The following is a 21,841-nucleotide window of genomic DNA, read 5'->3' as shown; positions in this document are numbered from 1 at the left end:
ACATAAGCGGACTGGACAGTCCAGATTTGTAGAAAAGCTGTAAAAATAGTAAAAAAAAAAATGCTGAGTAGGATGAAATAGAAATTGGATGTGTAAGATAATTGTATCAAATAAATGCAGTGCTTAGAAAAAATGTGTAGGGACAGTAAATATAAATTTATCTTTCAGAATTTATTAAGACACTTACTGCCGATGAGAAAATTGGCTCAAAAGAGTCAGCTCAGTTTTATTTACAACCTGCTCTGTGACTCTTAGGTGCTGAACAATATCAGCATATACATGTCCACATATGGGACACTTGTGTCCATTTCTGACATAGTGATGCCTTTGAGACTTTGAGGCGACAGCAACCTGTTGCCGTTCCTCTGTCCTCTGTGGCAACTCACTGCTCACGAACGCCCCCTGTACACAAAAAGAAGACGCATGCAACTACTAAAAAAGTTTTATTTTTTGTCTTACTCTTACTTAATATTTACAAATGCCAATGAAAATAAATTATCTGCAGTACTGTTAGTAATTCTGACTACTTTTGATTTGACCTTTATATTTCTTTGAATATATATACTGTCTTTGAATTCATCTTGTGTACGAAACCCACTACCACCACTCCTCATGACCTCACTAAAAATGGACTGGAGCTAACTCACCTCTTCCTTAAACTCATCTTTTCTCAATTGTCTTTAAATTTATCTGGTGGAGGTTTCCCATCATCACTCATTTCTAATCTTCTTCTAAATCTTCTCTTTAATTAATTATTGCCACATTTAATTAATTATTTAATGGTGTATTTAATTAATTCATTATGGCAGTCCTGGTGTTCCATACATATGAGCTGACCATGTGACGTAGAAGAATACAAAGACATATTTTGTTGAATGCATTGAAACTGAGAACAAATTTTACCTTTTCCATGGCCACTTTGTGAATCATTTGACCCAAATGTTCTGCTTCATCTTTTGAATCATCCTGTGTGGGTCTGTTATCATGTGTCCCATCCTCTTCAGATGCTGCCACCATCTGTTTTAAGAGAAGACAACAATATGTTTGGCTCATTTTTGATATATAGATTGTGGAAGCAGTGAAACTGAGGATGAATTTCACATCTCTTTGTGGCATAGGACACCCAGTTTTGTTTTTCATGGCTACCTTAGGAATCCTTTTACGTTCTTGTTCTTCCTCCTCTTCTGAATAGCCTTCAGATTCATCCCGTGTGGGTTTCCAGTCATCTGTCCCATCATCTTCAGATGAGCTCACAGACTGTTATTAGAGCAGAAAAATATATATTTTGCTCATTTTCCATGGATGTGTGAAAACAACATATTTACATCGTTAACTACAGGAGAAGAAACTTAGCTGGATTTTTCTTGCCCACCTTAGGAACCCATTCTCTTGCTTCACTCTCCTCCACACCTGTCCTATCGCTTTTAGAAAAGATCACCATCTGTTTTTAGAAAAGTAACAAAACAAAACATAGAAAATAAAATAATTTCCAACAGTGCATTTTGAGATCTAAGCATCCCAGAAACTGCACAGACATATGTCAGACATAACTTAAAACCACCAGTATAGGTTCATCAAGGCCCTGAGGGGAAAAACTACGTTTCCCACAAAATATTATGTTACTTCCGGTTTTGGCAGGTAATGGCAGACATGCATCCTTTTTTTTTTTTTTTTTAATTTTGTTTTTAAAATTTTGGTCGCCAACGGAGAGTGTTTGGTAGCGCTGTCCTCAGAAAACACCGTTTGTACTGTTTCGAATCATAACTCTGGTTTTACGTGGCCTATTAACACAATTAAGAGAATATCATTTGAAGTCCGCACTTTCAACACAAGTTGAAATGGAGACTGGGGCTGTGTCCCAATTCAGAGACCGCACGCTTGAAGTATGCATTTTGAGTGCGATTACGTCACCGCCACGTGACGACTGTCCCAACTCGAAGTGTACTTCAAATGCGCCGTCGATTTCCCCAAATATCAAGCGTGGTCCGGTGCACGCTTCGTGGTCCCATATATCCCACAATTCATAGCGCGGCGGTGGGTGTGGATAATTTTGCTGCAAAATCCACATAAAATGTAATAAATAAATCATATAATACAAAAATCAACTATTCACATTTCAACTTTTAACTATTTAAATTTTCAGCTTTTTCCTTTTACAAATTTAAAGTGAAAACAACACAAAACACTGCAAACCACAACACAATTAAATATAAATTATAATATGAAAACAAAAAGAACATGTATATTCTCTGTCATATGGGCCCGCATGAATAAACTTTCTGAATCCTTTATCATCTGCAACCGAAAATAGTTGTGGATGATTACTATACCTTTCTATCCCTGGCTCTCTTTCTCTCTCTCTCCCTCTGGCTGTTCCTGTGCTACTGAGAGTAACTACCGCCCCTCCCCCCCTCTGCCCACGTGCAGAGTGAAGCGGAAAAAACGTGCGAGAGAGAGAGAGAGTGAGAGAAAGAAAAAGAAAAAAAACCCACGTGACGGCTCGCGATAAGGAGCCGGCTCGCGTCGTTCACGTCAAAGAGACGGCTCTAAGAGCCATTTCGTTCGCGAACGACCCATCACTAACACACACACACAACAGCAGCCCCTCTCGCTCGGTTTTTGCATTTGCGCTCGCTAACAACGTGTTGCTGGCGCTCTCAACATTTCTGCCCGTGCGCGCTCAACTCTTTCTCTACACCGTTATATTTGTGCCACAAAAACAGCCAGACAGGACAGGGTTAAAAAAAAAAAAAAAACCCAACCAAAAACAAGCAAACGAAAAAAACCCGACAAGGTACCTGTTTGTACTCATGTAACTTTTGAAAGTTAGCTTCATACCTGAGAGCTGGTACCTTCAAACTCTTTCTTCTTTCTTTCTTTCTGACAGTCGTATTGGCGGTTGGCAAACAATTGAAAGGTGCATTTACCTTCAAATTCATCATCCATGGTGCTTCGAAACTCTCACTAGAACAATCCGCTGCTGTACTCATGATCACATGACATAGATGATTCTGATTGGCTGCTCAAATGCTCATTAGGGGCGGAACATTTTTATAACATTAGTTACCATAGGGCATTGGAGCGTGATGTCACGGGGGTGGGCGTGGAAAGGATTTTGGCCTGATGCGCCATTTTCGGGGTCAAAATAGGTCAAAATATATGGCCTTATTTTTGTGCCACTATTCTGAGCGCACGCAAAAAAAAATTTGAGCGCACGTAAAAAAAGTTTGCAGGTGCAAATGATGTATTTTGAGGAGAAATTTATTTTGAGCGAACAAAACTCATTCCTGCATGCAAAAAATGTATTTCAGTGTTTGCTATTATCCATACACACACACACACACACACACACAATGGCAGCCCCTCTCGCTCAGTTTTTGCATTTGCGCTCGCTCGCAATGTGTCGCTCGTGCTCTCAACATTTCTGCCCATGCGTGCTCAACTCTTTCTCTCTTTCTCTACGCCGTTATATTTGTCCCACAAAACCAGCCAATCACAGACTGGCCCATCGCGGTGTAACGGAGAAACAGCCAATCAAATCGCAGCTTTTCAGCCAGTGTAAAAGATGATTTTTTTTTTTCCACTGAACCGTCTGAGCGCAGGTTCGAGTCCTGGTTGGGACAAAGCCTGTGTTACATTATCAAAAGATAAACACCATTTTTAATTTAGTTAATGTGGATAAAATGTATTTTTCACTTTGCTTTTTCTTATTATTTGATTATCATTCTATTTATATCATAGTGTTTTGGCCTGTGGAGTATTATGTACCTATACTGTGTTAAGGAATATCTTTTATTTATATTTATGTATTATTCACATTATTTTATTGTACAATGCTTTGGTGCCACGGGCTTTTAGCATGCCTCAATGTCTCACACATTCATGTTGCTAACGGAAGGTATCTCAGGAAGCTGGAAGCAGGCATTCACACGGGAAAAGTTCATCTTTTGTCTTCTCCACTGTAAGAGGAAGCAAGGGAGTGTGAACTTTTCTCTGGGGGAAGACCAAAGGTGTGAAAACAGCTGTGTACTGCCTTTTGGTTCTGTAGGAGGTGTTTATACCCAAGGCTCTGTTGGCTTTATTTAATGGAAAACTTTCACAACAACTGCAGTACATAAGTACATAACTCAGAATAAACTGTATCATCACAAACCAGACATCCAACTTTTAATACAAAGATTAAAGTTTAAACTATAATTCAGATACATTCTGTTGGCATAGAAAATGAAGCTTATGCATAATTTCAATAAGGAAGATGTGTAATAAGTCATTTGTCTGCTTCCCGGTGGCTGCCAGTTTATATCTATTCATTTTCCAGCACAAACTCAGCACTGACATCATTACTTTATTCCAGTTATGCTCTTGCCTGCCTTCACCGAGCATGCCAGCCTCCACTCTGCATGCTTTAAATCTGTTGCTCTTCTGCTTCTGCCATTCTGCGTTTCAGATCCTCAGCTATGCAGCCCGCCTCCTCTCCTTTCTCCTCCTCACCGTGGTCACTCAGAACCCTGTCCCAGCCTCCATCTTCATCACTACCAGCATTTTGACTCTGGGGTGTGGCTTGTGCAAAATCCTGTCACTGCTGAGATTTCTTCTGCTATGATGGGTCATTGGAGTTTAACTGCCTAACAGTTACATTTATTTCTGTACCTCAATAAATCATGCTCAGTTTTTCCACATGATCTCTCCTTATTGAACTGCTTTTGTAGATAAGCTTCAAGCCAGAAAGCAACAACACCTAAACCAAAAATATTATCATCAGAAGTGAGAAAGTGTCTGGACTATCTCCAGCTGCGTTGCATGTATTAAAGATAACTTCAGACACTGTCTGGTTGTCATGTCTGAAACAGGCTGTACAGTCACACAGATAAAAGACAGCAGTCATGTTTCTAATATTACAAATCAACCAGAAAGATTATGAAGATAAAAGCTGTGAGACCCCACTAGAGAACGGATGGCTTGTTATCATTACATGAAGTGATTTAGAAATAAGCTGCCAAGTGGCTGCTGTGGCTGCTGCTGCTGTTGCCTTTCTAAGATGCCCTCCACAATCTTCTCTATTGAGACTTGTGTCAGTGGTGTAGACAGGGCAGGAGGAGGCGGGTTAAAGACGGAAATGATAACCCTCCTGCTGTGAAGTGCCTCGGACAGGAATCCAGATGGGGACCTTGGCACCTTCACCAGGGACATGGTTAAGCTGAAGAGTCCCACCGTACCTAAACATTACACCCTCTGAGAGTTCAGGGTCACTTAGGCAGCCACGCAGAATGTGCACTGCGTCACGTCTTCAGCATGGATGGCTTGAAGAGTGGGACGTTGTTGGGGTCTGTGGCCAGGTGAAAATGGTTCAGGACCTTTTCCACTCTGTTCAGCAGCTCAGTGGGTTGTGGTATTTGGATCCTGCAGTGCTCCCTTATGTGTTGCTTTGTGGGATTAGCAGGATGGATGCCACAGAACTTATAAGCATCCTGGAGCCTCTTCAGGTCTGCCTGATCAACCACTGAGAATGCCGCAGAGAGAAGCTGGCAGAAAGTGCTGAACAGAGGAAGATGCTCAGAGGTACACTCCCGCAAAAATCGCCTCAGGCAGTGGAACAGGTCCAGTTTTACAATAATGTTCTTGTTGTAGTGGGTTCGAGAGGCACAGCTGTTTGCCACTGGTCCAGATGTGGCCGCAGCAACAACAGCAGGAGTGGTTTTTCAGGCATCCCACGATAGATTTTCGACAGGGATGCAGTCTGGGATCTTAAATGGAGCACAGCAATCCCTAAATGTAAGAAATACAAATACATGTAAGTATATGGAATATTATGTGTGTGCATCAAATTGATCTGAAAAAGAAAAACTCAGTTTTTCCAGACAGATTAGCAGTTTGAATGACAACGATGATTACGGTTTTTACCTGTCCACCCAGTGGTAGCCGGCCTTTTCCACTCCTGCATCACTGTACCTCTTGGCCATTCCCTGGTACATGGGCTCCAAGGACCTTTCTGTGTCAGACTGAACCATGACCCATGAAACAATCAGCCAGTTTTCATTCATTATGGAATAACTGGACATGACCCCAGATGCCAGCATGACTTTTCGTGCCACCTTCCTGATGTGGTCAGACCTGGAAATGTGGCCAAAAGTGCCCTGGAGGAGTTTGGATATGGCTGGATGTTGATGGTCCCGCAGTGAGAGCTCTGTACCAAGACAAGGAGTTTGTGCTTGTGTGCTACATATTCCCCCTATTACTGCCAGAGGGTGACAACCCGCAATTATGGTCAAAAACCTGCCAGATCTCTACACTGTGTTCGGGGGGGATTCAGGTCTCTATGGCAACAAAAGACAGCCTGTCTTTAGACATCTCCAGGAGAAAATGTGACTGAAATGATTCAGGCTTGAGGAATGGCAGGGTTTTTGTTACTTTTGATTTTCATGGAACACACACATGCAGGCTGCTGCAGTCTGCCAAGTGCTGCTCAGAATTATTTAATTGTGGTCCAGCTGACTGCAACAGATATTTGACTGATGTGGACACAGCATGATGGGACCACCCAGTAATTCCAACTACACAGACTATATCGATCCTTGGGGGAACAACCTATATATGGCATCAATCTCAATAAAATGTTGTAATAGAAACTGTACTGAATACCTCAATTTGTCATGCAAATCTTGCACCTAGTTCATGAATTCATTACATCTAGGCTGGTCTACTGTAATTCATTATTATCAGGATGTTCTAAAAACTGCCTGAAAAGCCTTCATTTAATCCAAAATGCTGCAGCAAGAGTACTGACGGGGACTAGAAAGAGAGAGCAGATTTCTCCAGTACTGACTTCTCTTCATCGACTCCCTGTTAAATCCAGAATTGAATTCAAAATCCTGCTCCTCACATACAAGGTCTTAAATAAGCATCCCCACATCTTATCTTAATGACCTTGTAGTACCATATCACCCTATTAGAGCACTTTGCTCTCGCACTGCAGGCTTACTTGTTGCTCCTAGAGTATTTTACAAGTAGAATGGAAGAGCCATCACTTTTCAGGCCCCTCTTCTGTGGAACCAGTTTGGATTTTGGAGACAGACACTATCTCTACTTTAAAGTTTAGGCTCAAAACTTTCCTTTTTGCTAAAGCATATAGTTAAGGCTGGATCAGGTGACCCTGAATCCTCCCTTAGTCATGCTGCTGTAGGTGTAGGCTGCTGAGGGATTCCAATGAGGCATTGAGCATTTCTTCTTCAGTCACCTTTCTCACTCACTATGTATTAATAGACCTCTCTGCATTGAATCATATCTGTTATTAATCTCTTTCTCTCTTCTGTCTTTATCCTGTCTTCCTTCTCTCAGCCCAACCGGTCGCAGAAGATGGCCCCGCCCCTCCCTGAGCCTGGTTCAGCCAGAGGTTTCTTCCTGTCAAAAGAGTTTTTCCTTCCCACTTTCGCCACAGTGCTTGCTCATAGGGGGTCATATGATTGTTGGGTTTACATCTGTATGTATTATTGTAGGGTCTACCTTACAATATAAAGTGCCTTGAGGCGAATGTTGTGGTGATTTGCCGCTATATAAATAAAATTGATTTGAACCGAATTTTCTCCACAATAGATGTGTGTCGTTTGTCTTCAATGATGAGGTATCTGGAGACTGCTGTCTTCAAAAGTGTTTTGTCATGCTCAATGATGTTGTTTGACCACTGTCACTTTTCTGCAGCCATTGGTATAGCTAATTTGATTCCACCCCATGTTTTACAGGCAATCTCACTTTGGTTAAGTCACCCTAGCACTAGTGGTTTTAACTTAATCCAGATTAATTTAGTACAAGACTCAATAGTCCAGGTGGTAGTAATCACTGATTAGTCTGTGTTTCGGAAAGGGGATTATCAAGAACTGATTAACAATTATAGATTATATAGACGCATCTTTGTTCCCTACAAGAATTATGAGGAAACACTACACAATGTGTTACTCTTCTATCACTCCCAGTTTCAACATTTTGCCCATTTTCTTCTGAACAATTTGCCTGTTGTGCTCGAGTCAGGCTATGAGTGCATTATCACCCCAGGCTGTGTTTCAAAATAGCGCTCTATAAATGGTAAATGGCCTGCATTTGTATAGCGCTTTTCTAGTCCATAGGACCCCAGTCATTCACCCATTCACACACTGGCGATAGGAAGCTACATTGTAGCCACAGCTGCCCTGGGGCGCACTGACAGAGGCGAGGCTGCCGGACACAGGCGCCACCGGGCCCTCTGACCACCACCACTCTATAAGCAAAGTAAGTTTCTGGGGTGGCTGTAGCTCAGGTGGCAGAGCAGGTCAGCCACTAATCAGAAGGTCGGTGGTTCGATCCCAGGCTTCCTCCTGGCTGCATGCCAAATATCCTTAGGCAAGATACTAACCCCATGTTTGCCTACTGGTGGTGGTCAGAGGGCCCGGTAGCGCCTGTGGCCGGCAGCCTCGCTTCTGTCAGTGCGCCCCAGGGCAGCTGTGGCTACAATGTAGCTTGCTATCGCCAGTGTGTGAATGACTGAATGTAGTGTAAAGCACTTTGGGGTCCTTAAGGACTAGAAAAGCGCTATACAAATGCAGGCCATTTACCATTTAAAGTCAGGCAGGGGGGAGAACAAACCGCTGCAAAATTGAGGTCACTTTTTCTTTTATTAGATTAACAAGTTCAATGCGGCTCCCTATGTGGATGAGAGCAAGTGGTTCAGAAAATGTGGTAGATTGTGGTGCTTGGTCTTTCCCCCAGTGGTAGGACCTCTATGTACATTCTGATTAAGTTATGAAGTTTATGTGAACTTATTAGCCTTATGATTTTACAACTGAAACTTGTGTAGATATAGGACCAAATGGCATCAAATGGTTTGACTGTATAGTACAACATACCCCAAAACTTCAACATTTACATACTGACATTATATCTTAAGCTTTGACTTTTACTTCTTCAAGAAGCATGTCTCCTTTCTTAATTTGACTGATCTCACATATGGTGGAATTATATAATGTCAAGTCTGAGAGCACCAGTGATTCCAGAAAATAAACGTGACAGTAACTCATTGGACACAGTATTAGATGATCACTTTTTATTAACAACTCTTTTATGTAATAAAAAAGTGGAATCTTCAAAAACAAATATAATGCAAAAGCCCTCAAATAAGGCATTTCTTGGGCTTACTGGGAGCAATGGAATAAATTGCACCTTATTTTCAGAGTCCTTTCCCCCTTCACTCATCTTCTCCTGAGGCTCCTGCTGTACTTTTTTTTTCTCTTTTCTACTTTGTCTTCACGCTTCATCTTCTCCAGAGGCTCCTGCTGTACTTTTTCTTTTCTCTTTCCTACTTTGGCTTCACTCTTCATCTTCTCCAGAGGCTCTGCCTGTATCTTTTCTTCCTTCCTTTGCCTTTTGCCGCTCATCTTCTCCAGAGGCTCTGCCTGTATCTTTTCTTCCTTCCTTTGCCTTTTGCCGCTCATCATCTCCTGAGGCTCTGCCTGTATCTTTTCTTCCTTCCTTTTCCTTTTGCCGCTCATCTTCTCCAGAGGCTCTGCCTGTATCTTTTCTTCCTTCCTTTTCCTTTTGCCGCTCATCTTCTCCTGAGGCTCTGCCTTTATCTTTTCTTCCTTCCTTTGCCTTTTGCCGCTCATCTTCTCCAGAGGCTCTGCCTGTATCTTTTCTTCCTTCCTTTTCTTTTTGCCGCTCATCTTCTCCAGAGGCTCCTGCTGTACATTTTCTTTTCTCTTCCCTTCTTTGCCTTCACTCTTCATCTTCTCCAGAGACTCTTCTTGTATCTCTTTCTCCTCCAGTTGTTCTTTATTTTAAGAAAATAATCATTTACTTACTGATTAACTTAACATTGTTCATATTGTGCAATATAATGTTAATATTTACCTGAGGTTATTATTGCTGCAGATGACATTCCACTTTGGTCTTTCTTGTTGTTATCTAAGACCATATGAGAAATAAATAAATACCACTCCACCTTAAAGTTCTTTGAACTTGTGTATTTTTACTACAGCTGCTGGTTTCCAGTTACCAGATCTGGGTATGGTGTCGTCAAAGAGAGTTGACTGATGAAAAGTTAGCCTCTTCAAGTAACTGGTTTGGTGAATCACACTTTTTTCTGAACTCTGAGTCACAGTCATTGCTGTGTCTTGGCTTACATAGACCTGCTGCATCTGAAAAATTATGATTGACAAAGAAAAACAAGGTTACTTTAGCTCATCTAGATGTAATGTTCAGATTTGTTATGCTGTAGTGCTCTTACACCAGGAGGGACCTCCACTGCGACCTTGTCCATCTGTGGAGAAATGGTCAAACAATTGTTAAAGCAATTTTGAGATCACACACCTCAGTACAAGAAAACTTGAAATGTAATCAGTTTCACACAAAGGCAAAGATCTTATTTCAAAACATACATATCTTTATTGTAAAAGAAAATGTCATCAGGTGTGATTTACAGTTTTGTTGACATTTGTTATCAATTGTTCTTACCATGGGTGTCTTGAGAGTGACTGAATTCAGAATAACAACTGGTATTTGGTGTTGTAATGGTAATGAGCTCATCGCTGTTTCCCTGTCCTGTACATATAACACACAGAAATGCAAGAAGAAAAAAATTATAAACCATCTTCATGTTGGTATTTATGGTTTTAGAAACAAATCAAACTGCCAGGAATGGACTTCAGCCCCCTATTTGTGAGTAAAAGCATTTGGTAAAAGTTAAAAGTGCTGATTTCCTAGCAAATACTTTTAGGACATTCCAAGTACTTAGAACTCACTGCTGGTGTTATACATACACCAGTACGATCATTACTGCAGCTTTCTACTCCTCCTCATGACCTCACTAAAAATGGACTGCAGCTAACTCACCTCTTCCTCAAACACATCTTTTCTAAATTGTCTTTGAATTGATCTTGTGTATGTTTCCCATCACCTGTTCCATCCTCTTCAAATGAGCTGAGTTCTTCTTCATCTAGCTCAGGCCTGCCCAATCCCGGTCCTCGAGAGCTACTATCCTGCAGCTTTTAGATGCATCCCTACTCCAACACAGCTGAATCAAATGGTTTGATCTCTTCAGCATGCCATCATGTTTGGCAAAGGCCTGATAACAAGCCATTCATTTGATTCAGGTGTGTGGGAACAAGGATGCATCTAAAAGCTGCAGGACGGTAGCTCTCGAGGACCGGGATTGGGCACCCCTGATCTAGCTCCTCCCTTTAGGGGTCACTACAGTGGATCATCTGCCTCAGTCTTATCCTATCCATAGCCACCTCCTTGGTCATACCAACCCTATCTATATCCTCCATCACTACTTTTTTTGCTAGGCCAGCCATTCGACAAGTCAATGGCTGTGAACAAAGAGAAACGTGTAAATAACTCGTGAAAGAATAAAGTTACGTTGAAACCAAGCACACCATTGTTTTTCTTGTGACATTACCAATAAGTTTAATGTGTCACATGGCCCTCTTCCTATTGACAAAACAAAAGTTGTATCCAAGATGGCCGACTTCTAAATGGCCACCATGGTCACCACCCATCTTCAGGAGTTTGCCCCCTCACATATACTAATGTGCCACAAATAGGACTTTAATATCACCAACCATTTCCATGTTATTACGGTGTATCCATATAAATGGCCCACCCTGTGTATATTTTGCTCATTTTCCATGGATGTGTGGAAACAGAAACTGCTGGATTTTTCTTGCCCACCTTATGAACCCATTCTCTCGCTTCATCCTCTTCCTCCTCCTCTTCTGGATTGTCTTCCTGTGTGAGTTTCCCCACACCTGTCCTATCATTTTTGTAAAAGATGACCATCTGATTTTAGAAAAGTAAAAATAAAAAGGTAAAAGATTAGTAATCAGTGAAAACTGTTAAGTCTAATTGTTGGATGTTGTCATTGTGTTTCTTAAATTTGTAAGGTCTGAGTTCAATCTATAGGATCAGGACATTCCTTTGTCTCTGCCCACCTCTCCAGCCACTCTGTGCTGGGGGAGGATTATTGTAGACACGTCCCTTGTGAAGATTCTGTTTGATGTTTGGTAAGCTTCCTGCCCTTTGTATGGCTTCACAGTTTTGTGCATGGTGAACCAATACAGGAATTGAACCATATATTGGGTGTGGGGGAGATTACAATTTTATGACTAATGATGTTGTTAGAAACAGTTGGAAGTCATACATACAGACACACATTCTTGCACATGCATACAGATGTTTACACATACACACACATAGTGCCTTGTCTTAGAACCATTGGGAGGTTTTACAAAGGGAGGTGCTTTTGCTGTGATGTATATTGTAACAGTTTGTCAATAAATAGCTGCCAGCGAGCTGCTCTTTGAAGGACTTTGGGCTGGACACAGGCTAGGAGCGTGAGCTCCAAGAGCTGGTTCTTGACCAAAGACCCTAGCTAGCGAGTTGAAGATGTTCTGTTATGTCTTGTCTTCTTTATGAGGAATAAGTCTCTAAACTAGCGGGGCTTGTGGAAACACAGACCCAAAAAAAACACTAAAACAAGTACAAGAACATACATTACATACTTTTCTCTTGCGCAACTGGTATGTCACTTTTTGTAGATGCTCCACCTCCTCTTTCAAATCCTGTTTAGTTTCGTTTATTGTGGTTCCAGCACTACAGGCAACCTCACCCTGACCTGGGCTCACCATCTGTTTATGGTACAAATTAAATATGTTTTGTTCATGATGGAGTAAATGATTATATATGAAAGAAGTGCAACCAATCAAAACTCTTACCAAGGGAATCAGGGCACACATACCTTGTTACTGCTACACTGGAAGAGCGTTCTGTCTAAAAGCTCCTCTGTTCCTGATGACTGCTGCTCTTCCTTTTCAGATCCTTCACTGTCCTCGTCCTGCACAGATCCTCTGTCCTCTCTCCTTTTCCTTTTCTTTGCTGCACATGTTGGAATTGCATTTGTTGTCAGTGCTCGGCTCTGGAGTGTGTCCTCTGCAGGGTCCTCAGCTGTGCAAAGCAATATTACTAAATATTAGTAAATGTAAGTGTATAGATAAATGTATAACTTGACTTTCGCTTTTTTAAATAACCTTGGTAAAATCTGTTGGCTGTGATGGCATCATGGCACATAAATGTTGCCACTCTAAATGTTACTTATGGCCATTGATCAGTGAGTTTTGGTCAGTGGTTGTTAATCAATGGTCATGAGAATTTGCATAATTAATATTAAGGAACTGACCTCCCAGCCCATTGTTCCTTCAGTGGGCTGGTTTCAGTCATTATGCAAATGTACTGTTTATAAAAGATTGGGGAAACCTGCAGTCAGCTGAGACTGAAGAAGTCACTTGGATGAGTTCAATGGTTCAAAGGTCTTAAAATATAAAACATATGTAATAAAAAATGATCAGAGTGCTAAAACAGAGCTTTTCTCTCTTTTCCTAATTATAAAGTAGTTTTATTCTTAATCTAAGAGAAATCACAATGTAAATCTGATCAATATATTGATAACAAATGCAAAAGTGTTTGAGTAGTACAAATGGCTGTTATAATGACTGAGTTCTTTGTGTGTGTGTGTGTGTGTGTGTGTGTGTGTGTGTGTGTGTGTGTGTGTGTGTGTGTGTGTGTGTGTGTGTAATGAGAGAATAGAATAACAGTGATTCTAATAACAGGCCTCAGAGTGTCTGACCTTGGTGTGTGATGTATAATGTGACACAGTGGAGCTACTAATCTCAAAGAATATCTGGCAAACAAAATGTATGTTTTCATAAAACAAGTTGGATAAAAAGTAAAGAAATAAATGGCAATTAACTGAATTCTAAAAAGCATTTGAATTGAAAATTGGATTATGTTACAATGAATGTTCATGTGAAAATGTCCTAAAGACAAATCTAACTGAAGTAGAATCACATAAACTGAATGAAATGTAGGGGATTACATCCAGATGTGATTCAATGTGAATTCTTTATGTTAAGAATAACAATGAAAATGTAATGAAGCGTTTTACAAGTTTAAACATTTTTAACTGTTTGTCAAATCTTGTCAGATAGATATACATTGATAGATAAGGTGTGAGAAGATGTGACGTCCAGTAGGAGAGGGGGGAGAAAGGGTGAGAAGGTGAAAAAGTGAGGTAAAGAAAAGATTTTTGTCTTCTGCAAGATGAGCAGCCCAAAAGATTGGATCGAAGGGGTTCACAGTTGAAAACCTGTCCAACCTGTGAATTCATTCCTTTTCGTCTGCTCATTGTTGCTGTGTTAGGGGGTTAATTTAGAAGGATTTTAATTTACATCATAATTCCAGTAGATGCCCAGCTGATTGCTCATCCTTCCTCCAACCTCTCTTCACCAAAGAAAAGAACAAACTCAACATTACCTCAGAGCAGCCTAGTTGGATAAGTAGAGTTTAAGTAATCTGATTATTTTTTGGGATTTTTTTTTTTTCCTCTTATGTGCCTGCCCTTAACCTCTAAATTGTGGACACCTTTTATGAAACAATAAAGGTAAAAGTCTTAGTATTATTCTTTATAAGTGCAAATAGCTCTTACACTTTACTCTAGCCATAATATTGAAAATAATCTTTCCAATCATTCCAGAAATAACAAGATCAAAATGTGCAGGGCTCCATCTTAATCCAGAGCTGCACATATTTCACTGCAATGGTGATGTGTTTTTAACCAAGCTCCACATTATTCTTCAATTTAAACTGGACATCAGAGAAACGTAGTCATCAGACAGAAAAGACATGAAATCCATTTCAATGTGTGGATCACAGTGATGTAAAGATCTGTAGGTGCTATGTCTTAACCCAGACATGGAGTCTGTTAATTTTACTTAAGAGGGATTATACAATCTATTTACAGATTTAAGCGTTGCAGTGATCCATACCCAGTGCGGCAGCAATCTTCTGGGGAGCCTCTTCAATTAACAAAGCATGTTTTTCTGCTTGGACAAGTCTGTCTGAAAACAAATGTAAGCACAATCCCTTAGACAGTTTACCTACTTTAATGACATAATGTTAATAAAAGAGGTGGAGATATGTATTATAGACGTACTAGACTTAGATCTCCACACATTCAGCTGGTGCACGACTACTTCACGGCCAACATCTCTGTAACGTGCCCTCAGTTCGACCAAAAGGGCGTTGAACCTTTTTTTTCCAAGTCTGACTTGTGGTGGTGACATGTTTAATATATATTTCATGAAAGCAATAGCATCCATGAGATAAGCTCTCTGAGTTGTTGGTTTAAACCCTTTTGCTTGCAGGTGTGCTAGAAAACTCCAAAGTCAAAAATACAAATTAGTTCATGTGTTAAACTGTATATGCACACATGTATATAGAAACTAATAATCATTCAAATTTAACACTTACTCACGGACTTTTCCATGGTTCCTCAGAAACAGAAGGTCAACGTTTGGAATCGCTGGGTCTGCCATGAATTCCAGAAAATGGATGACATGGGTGGCCCGCTGCTTTGCATTGTCACATATTTTTCTGCTAGGGTTCACACCTTCTGCATGGACCCTAAATTCTTCCACCAGTCTTACTGATGAGGCAAGAATAGACATCATATCAAAGTACATTTGTATAGCACTCATATTTAGACCTCAGGTCTTTTACATCAGGGGGATTTTGTTGACAAAACAAATATTTTTTCAAGCTTCTCAATGCATAAAGAAAACCTCAATGAAGAACAATTCTTAGCCTAGAAGAACTCACTCTTCACAAATTAACTGAGTAAGAATTCCTATTCCAGGATGGTCAGTCATACTATGTAAGATTCTCTCCAGTTAATACATTTTACATAGGGCTGGGCGATATGGCCTAAAATCCATATTGGGGTATAATTTGAAGCACATGCGGTAACGATATATATCGCGATATATTATTTTCTTCTGTATAACGTATTTTCCACACTATAAGGCACACTTAAAATCCTTTAAATTTCTCAAAAATCCAGAGTGTGCCTTATGTATGAATTCTGGTTGTGCTTACTGACCTCGAACCGATTTGGGCGTGCAGAAATCTGTTAAAAAATGTTTTAGTACAACTTTGGTAAGCCGCACTGCTTGATGGATTGTCGGAGCATTACGGCTGCCGTAGTGAGGAGCTTCGCGGAGTAATCTGGGTCCAAAACTCTGTCTGTTTCAGGTCCCAAAGTCAAACGAACACAGAGTTAAAAACGGTCTAAATTCTTTCACCTAAAAATGACATACCATGTTCTGGGAGATTTTTGAAACTAATTAAAATGTACAGCTCTGCTACCACTTCCTACGGAGCCCCGCAAGGGACATGGGAGAAAAAAAATTAAGATTGACTTTTGCGAGATCTCGCAAAACAAACTCGGGATCTCGCAAAAGTTTTAGCTGCATTCTTCGAAGGCTGCCAGCTCGAAGCCGACCGGGAGGTCGAGGCACGATGTGCCGGGAGAGCGGTGTTCCTCCCGGCTGTAGTAGGTCTCGACCTCCTGTTAGCTTCGAGATGGTGGGTGTCAGATCTCCGAAAACGTCTGAGCACATTTGCAAATATATGATGTCTTGTAAACCGAGCAGGTATCTGACGTTTACACAACTACATTCACGCTTCAAAATATCTTAAAAGTGTATTTTGTGACCCAGAAAGAGTAACATTACAACTAAGTAGCTGCCGCCATTGTTGGAATTCAACTTTTGCGAGATCCTGAGTTAGTTTTGCGAGATCTCACAAAAGTCAGTCTTAATTTTTTTCTCCCATGTCCCCTGCTGGGCTCCGTTCTGAAGACAGAAAACTAAACAGCAGTGGCGTTTGCAGGGTTACTGAAGTTGGACTACCTGGTATATAATGTTGTGCTACGTGATTGCCAGCGACACAGCAATGTTAGCATAACATTAGCACAGTGAAGCTGGAGGATGAACACCAGCTTTTGTTTCCACTCAATAAAAGTTAACGTGAGGGATTCTGGTGGTCAGGGACAAATGCAATCGCATAGCAAGATGCTATACACGGGCCAAACTTCAGTCAAGAGAACAACTGAGATTATTCCACAATACAAGGTTAGTTATTAGTACAGGGAGTGCAGAATTATTAGGCAAGTTGTATTTTTGAGGAATAATTTTATTATTGAACAACAACCATGTTCTCAATGAACCCAAAAAACTCATTAATATCAAAGCTGAATGTTGTTGGAAGTAGTTTTTAGTTTTAGCTATTTTAGGGGGATATCTGTGTGTGCAGGTGACTATTACTGTGCATAATTATTAGGCAACTTAACAAAAACAAATATATACCCATTTCAATTATTTATGTTTACCAGTGAAACCAATATAACATCTCCACATTCACAAATATACATTTCTGACATTCAAAAACAAAACAAAAACAAATCAGCGACCAATATAGCCACCTTTCTTTGCAAGGACACTCAAAAGCCTGCCATCCATGGATTCTGTCAGTGTTTTGATCTGTTCACCATCAACATTGCGTGCAGCAGAAACCACAGCCTCCCAGACACTGTTCAGAGAGGTGTACTGTTTTCCCTCCTTGTAAATCTCACATTTGATGATGGACCACAGGTTCTCAATGGGGTTCAGATCAGGTGAACAAGGAGGCCATGTCATTAGTTTTTCTTCTTTTATACCCTTTCTTGCCAGCCACGCTGTGGAGTACTTGGACGCGTGTGATGGAGCATTGTCCTGCATGAAAATCATGTTTTTCTTGAAGGTTGCAGACTTCTTCCTGTACCACTGCTTGAAGAAGGTGTCTTCCAGAAACTGGCAGTAGGACTGGGAGTTGAGCTTGACTCCATCCTCAACCCGAAAAGGCCCCACGAGCTCATCTTTGATGATACCAGCCCAAACCAGTACTCCACCTCCACCTTGCTGGCGTCTGAGTCGGACTGGAGCTCTCTGCCCTTTACCAATCCAGCCACGGGCCCATCCATCTGGCCCATCAAGACTCACTCTCATTTCATCAGTCCATAAAACCTTAGAAAAATCAGTCTTGAGATATTTCTTGGCCCAGTCTTGACGTTTCAGCTTGTGTGTCTTGTTCAGTGGTGGTCGTCTTTCAGCCTTTCTTACCTTGGCTATGTCTCTGAGTATTGCACACCTTGTGCTTTTGGGCACTCCAGTAATGTTGCAGCTCTGAAATATGGCCAAACTGGTGGCAAGTGGCATCTTGGCAGCTGCACGCTTGACCTCGCTTATTTTTCCACACGCTTCTTGCGACCCTGTTGATTATTTTGAATGAAACGCTTGATTGTTCGATGATCACGCTTCAGAAGCTTTGCAATTTTGAGACTGCTGCATCCCTCTGCATCCCCTTCTCATTACAGAGATGCACATCACCTAATATGCTTAGTTGGTAGTAGGCTTTCGAGCCTATACAGCTTGGAGTAAGACAACATGCATGAAGAGGATGATGTGGACAAAATACTCATTTGCCTAATAATTCTGCACTCCCTGTATACTGCAACAAGATGGGAATAGACCAGCTGCGAGAGAATTCAACATTAATGAATCAATGTTACGCAAGTGGAGGAAGCGCAGTTTTTGGCTTTCCCCATATTTCAAAAGTGCTTCATCTCTTTGCTATGACTGTTACCTGGCATAATTTGCAGATGATAATGGTTGTAGCTACGATGCTTTCGACCAAAACAGGCGCAGCTTTATGACATCATCAACATGCACTATCGCGGTAGAGCGGAATAGTCAAAATCTCTATCGTTGGCCAAATTTATATTGTTTCAATCGCCCACCCCTAATTTACAGTAGTAAGTTTGATAAGATATATTATTTACCATAGTGAGGGGCTTTGCTGAGTGAAAACCGTTTCCGTCTGCTATATTTAACCTGAAATAAAAAAAAATCATTAACCAGATTTGTTTATCAATAGTAAATGAAAGAATGTTTCACAATGAGGTGTACAATCACAGGAGGTAAACAATACTCACATTTGCACGCTTGGTTGAAGAGTGTATCTGCTTGAGCTCATGATTCCTTTCAATTTCACACTCTAGCAACTGCTTCACCACCTGTAGCTCAGTGAACAGTATCTGACAGTTTTTGCAACCAGGAGCAGGTGTCCTCGGGAGAGGACGTCCCCTCCATTGCTGTACTGCATAGTAAGGTGCACTGCTTGGGATTAAAACATCAGGAGATACCCCTGTTGAATGACAAGTAACCTTGCTGCTGGAGATAGAAGGAGGCTGCATAATTGGGATGGTGTGGTCACTGAGAGTGTCACTGGCAGAGAGAGGAGGCTGTAGGTTTGGTCTGGTAGAGTCACCCAGAGCCTTGCTGTCAGAGGGAGGAGCAGGCCGATGGTTCAGTATAGCATGGTCACTGGGAGCCTTGCTGGAAGAGGCTATAGGGGATGCAACCTTGGACCTTGCCTCCAGTGCCCTAAAGATGCCCTCCTCAATCACTGTATAATCCACTTCACCCACATGTGAGACCATTTGCGGTGTGGGATTTGATACCCTCAGAAGTGCAAGTTCCTTAGCAACGCATCTGTCCTTGGCCTTTTGCATGTAAAGTTTAATCATAGGTTTCTGAAAAAGTTAGCATTAGAAAGGATTAAGATTAGATTTTAATTAATTGGGCATCCTTCATGTTTTTATCTATGCACACAACATGCTTTCTAGAGCTCGAGGAACATTATATAAATACAGCATACGGACAAAGAAAGAACCACCGTATTCTTCTATGGAAACTGGAAGACTTTCATTTCACCAGAGTAACAAATATGTAAAATGCAAGGTGCTAAATGTAAGTCCCTTTAACATAAACATCTGATTCCAGAGATCAAGGGCTGCCTCACCAACACACAAAAACCACACAGAGACACCACAAAGTCAATAACATACCTGTAATTTGTGGACCTTTTCCAGGTGCTTATCAAGCCGATTAAGATGTTTTGACTGACATAAGCGGACTGGACAGTCCAGATTTGTAGAAAAGCTGTAAAAATAGTCAAAATAAAATGCTGAGTAGGATGAAATAGAAATTGGGTGTATATAAAAGTTAGCAATTAAATAAATGCAGTGATTCGAAAACATGTAAATTTAGTCTCTTTCAGAATTTATTAAGACACTTACTGCCGATGAGAAAATTGGCTCAAAAGAAGCAGCTCAATTTCATTTACCACCTTCTCTGTGACTCTTAGGTGCTGAACAATATCAGCATATACATGTCCACATATGGGACACTTGTGTCCATTTCTGACATAGTGATGCCTTTGAGACTTTGAGGCGACAGCAACCTGTTGCCGTTCCTCTGTCCTCTGTGGCAACTCACTGCTCACGAACGCCCCCTGTACACAAAAAGAAGACGCATACAACTACTAAAAAAGTTTTATTTTTTGTCTTACTCTTACTTAATATTTACAAATGCCAATGAAAATAAATTATCTGCAGTACTGTTAGTAATTCTGACTACTTTTGATTTGACCTTTATATTTCTTTGAATATATATACTGTCTTTGAATTCATCATGAGTACGTTTCCCACTACTACTCCTCCTCATGACCTCACTAAACAACATCTTCAACATCTGCCAGAAAATGCTCTGGATTTTATACGAGTCTGTTGTGGCCAGTGCGATCCTCTATGCTGTTGCATGCTGGGGGAGCAGGCTGAGGGTAGCAGAGGCCAACAGACTTGATAAACTGATCCGTGAGGCCAGTAATGTTGTGGGGATGGAGCTGGACTCTCTCAAGGTGGTGTCGGAGAGGCGGATGTTGTCCAAAATAAAGACAATGTTGGATAACACCTCCCACCCACTCCATGACATGCTGCTCAGTCACAGGAGCACATTCAGTGAGAGACTGAGAGTACCGAAAAGCACCACTGAACGACACAGGAAATCTTTCCTGCCTGTGGCCATCTCCCTGTACAACGCATCCACTTAACACACTGGTTACTGCTACAACTACACATGTTTCTTTTTCAGCTATTTATTAATAAGTGACTCATGTACTGGAACAAAAAAATAATTTCCACCAGGCATCAATAAAGTATTCTGATTCTGAAAAAATGGACTGGAGCTAACTCACTTCTTCCTTAAACTCATCTTTTCTGAATTGTCTTTGAATTTATCTGGTGGAGGTTTCCCATCATCTATTCCATCCTCTTCAAATGAGCTGAGTTCTTCTTCTTCTTCTGGCTCCTCCCTTTAGGGGTCACTACAGTGGATCATCTGCCTCCATCTTATTCTATCCATAGCCGCCTCCTCCATCAAACCAACCCTATCTATATCCTCCATCACTACATCCACGAACTTCTTCTAAGGGCTTGCTCTCTCTCTCCTGCCTGGCAGCTCCATATGGAACAATATATTCACTATGCCTCTTCTACATATGTCCAAATCATGTCAGCTTTGCCTCTCTAACTTTGTGTCCAAACCGCTCAACATGAGCTGTCTCTCTAATGCACTCATTTCTAATCTTCTCCATTCTGGTCACTCCCAAACAAAATCTTAGCATCTTGAGCCCTGCCATCCCCTGCCTGGCCTTTTGCACTGCTTGTTGCTTTGGATGCTTGACTCCAGCTATTTAAACTCATGTACCTTCAATACCTTTACTCCTTGCATATTTCATATGAGCTGACCATCTGACGCAGAAGAATACAAAGACATATTTTGTTGAATGCATTGAAACTGAGAACAAATTTTACCTTTTCCATGGCCACCTTGTGAATCATTTGTCCCAAATGTTCTGCTTCATCCTTTGAATCATCTTTAGATTCATCCTGTGTGGGTCTGCTATCATGTGTCCCATCCTCTTCAGATGCTGCCACCATCTGTTTTCAGAGAAGACAACAATATGTTTGGCTAATTTTTGATAGATAGATTGTGGAAGCACTGAAACTGAGGATGAATTTCACATCTCTTTGTGGCATAGGACACCC

At 41.0% G+C, this 21,841-nt stretch overlaps 2 protein-coding genes and 1 pseudogene across 3 annotated transcripts; all 3 read right to left on the bottom strand.

The window, feature by feature from the left end:
- Window positions 1-34: 34 nt before the first annotated feature.
- Window positions 35-2,989, bottom strand: LOC146648967 (uncharacterized). Of its 2 annotated transcripts, none has more exons than XM_085387188.1 (5): window positions 2,928-2,989; window positions 1,373-1,441; window positions 1,147-1,257; window positions 904-1,017; window positions 35-402 (listed from the first exon to the last, which is right to left on the bottom strand). In XM_085387188.1, the coding sequence occupies exons 1-5, from the start codon at window positions 2,940-2,942 to the stop codon at window positions 184-186; spliced, it is 528 nt and encodes a 175-aa protein (XP_085243314.1). In that variant the 5' UTR covers window positions 2,943-2,989; the 3' UTR covers window positions 35-183. The 2 variants fall into 2 exon arrangements, with proteins under 2 accessions (XP_085243314.1, XP_085243313.1); XM_085387187.1 differs by having other exon boundaries at window positions 2,839-2,977.
- A 2,115-nt stretch (window positions 2,990-5,104) lies between these two features.
- LOC146648966 (uncharacterized) lies at window positions 5,105-6,833 on the bottom strand (annotated as a pseudogene).
- A 2,212-nt stretch (window positions 6,834-9,045) lies between these two features.
- LOC146648965 (uncharacterized) lies at window positions 9,046-21,733 on the bottom strand. The gene is made up of 16 exons (XM_085387538.1): window positions 21,608-21,733; window positions 20,033-20,247; window positions 19,802-19,895; window positions 18,887-19,486; window positions 18,734-18,785; window positions 15,328-15,502; window positions 15,011-15,234; window positions 14,844-14,915; window positions 12,761-12,966; window positions 12,525-12,650; window positions 11,695-11,802; window positions 10,477-10,563; window positions 10,250-10,282; window positions 10,019-10,160; window positions 9,874-9,927; window positions 9,046-9,793 (listed from the first exon to the last, which is right to left on the bottom strand). The coding sequence occupies exons 1-16, from the start codon at window positions 21,731-21,733 to the stop codon at window positions 9,216-9,218; spliced, it is 2,892 nt and encodes a 963-aa protein (XP_085243664.1). The 3' UTR covers window positions 9,046-9,215.
- Window positions 21,734-21,841: the final 108 nt, after the last annotated feature.

This window comes from Rhamphochromis longiceps, linkage group LG17 (assembly GCF_057381845.1).
Source record: "Rhamphochromis longiceps isolate RC_006_pf linkage group LG17, R_longiceps_female_GT1.1, whole genome shotgun sequence".
NCBI lineage: Eukaryota > Metazoa > Chordata > Actinopteri > Cichliformes > Cichlidae > Rhamphochromis > Rhamphochromis longiceps.
Note: the sequence above shows the minus strand (reverse complement) of the source record. Positions and strands in the feature narration are given on the sequence as shown.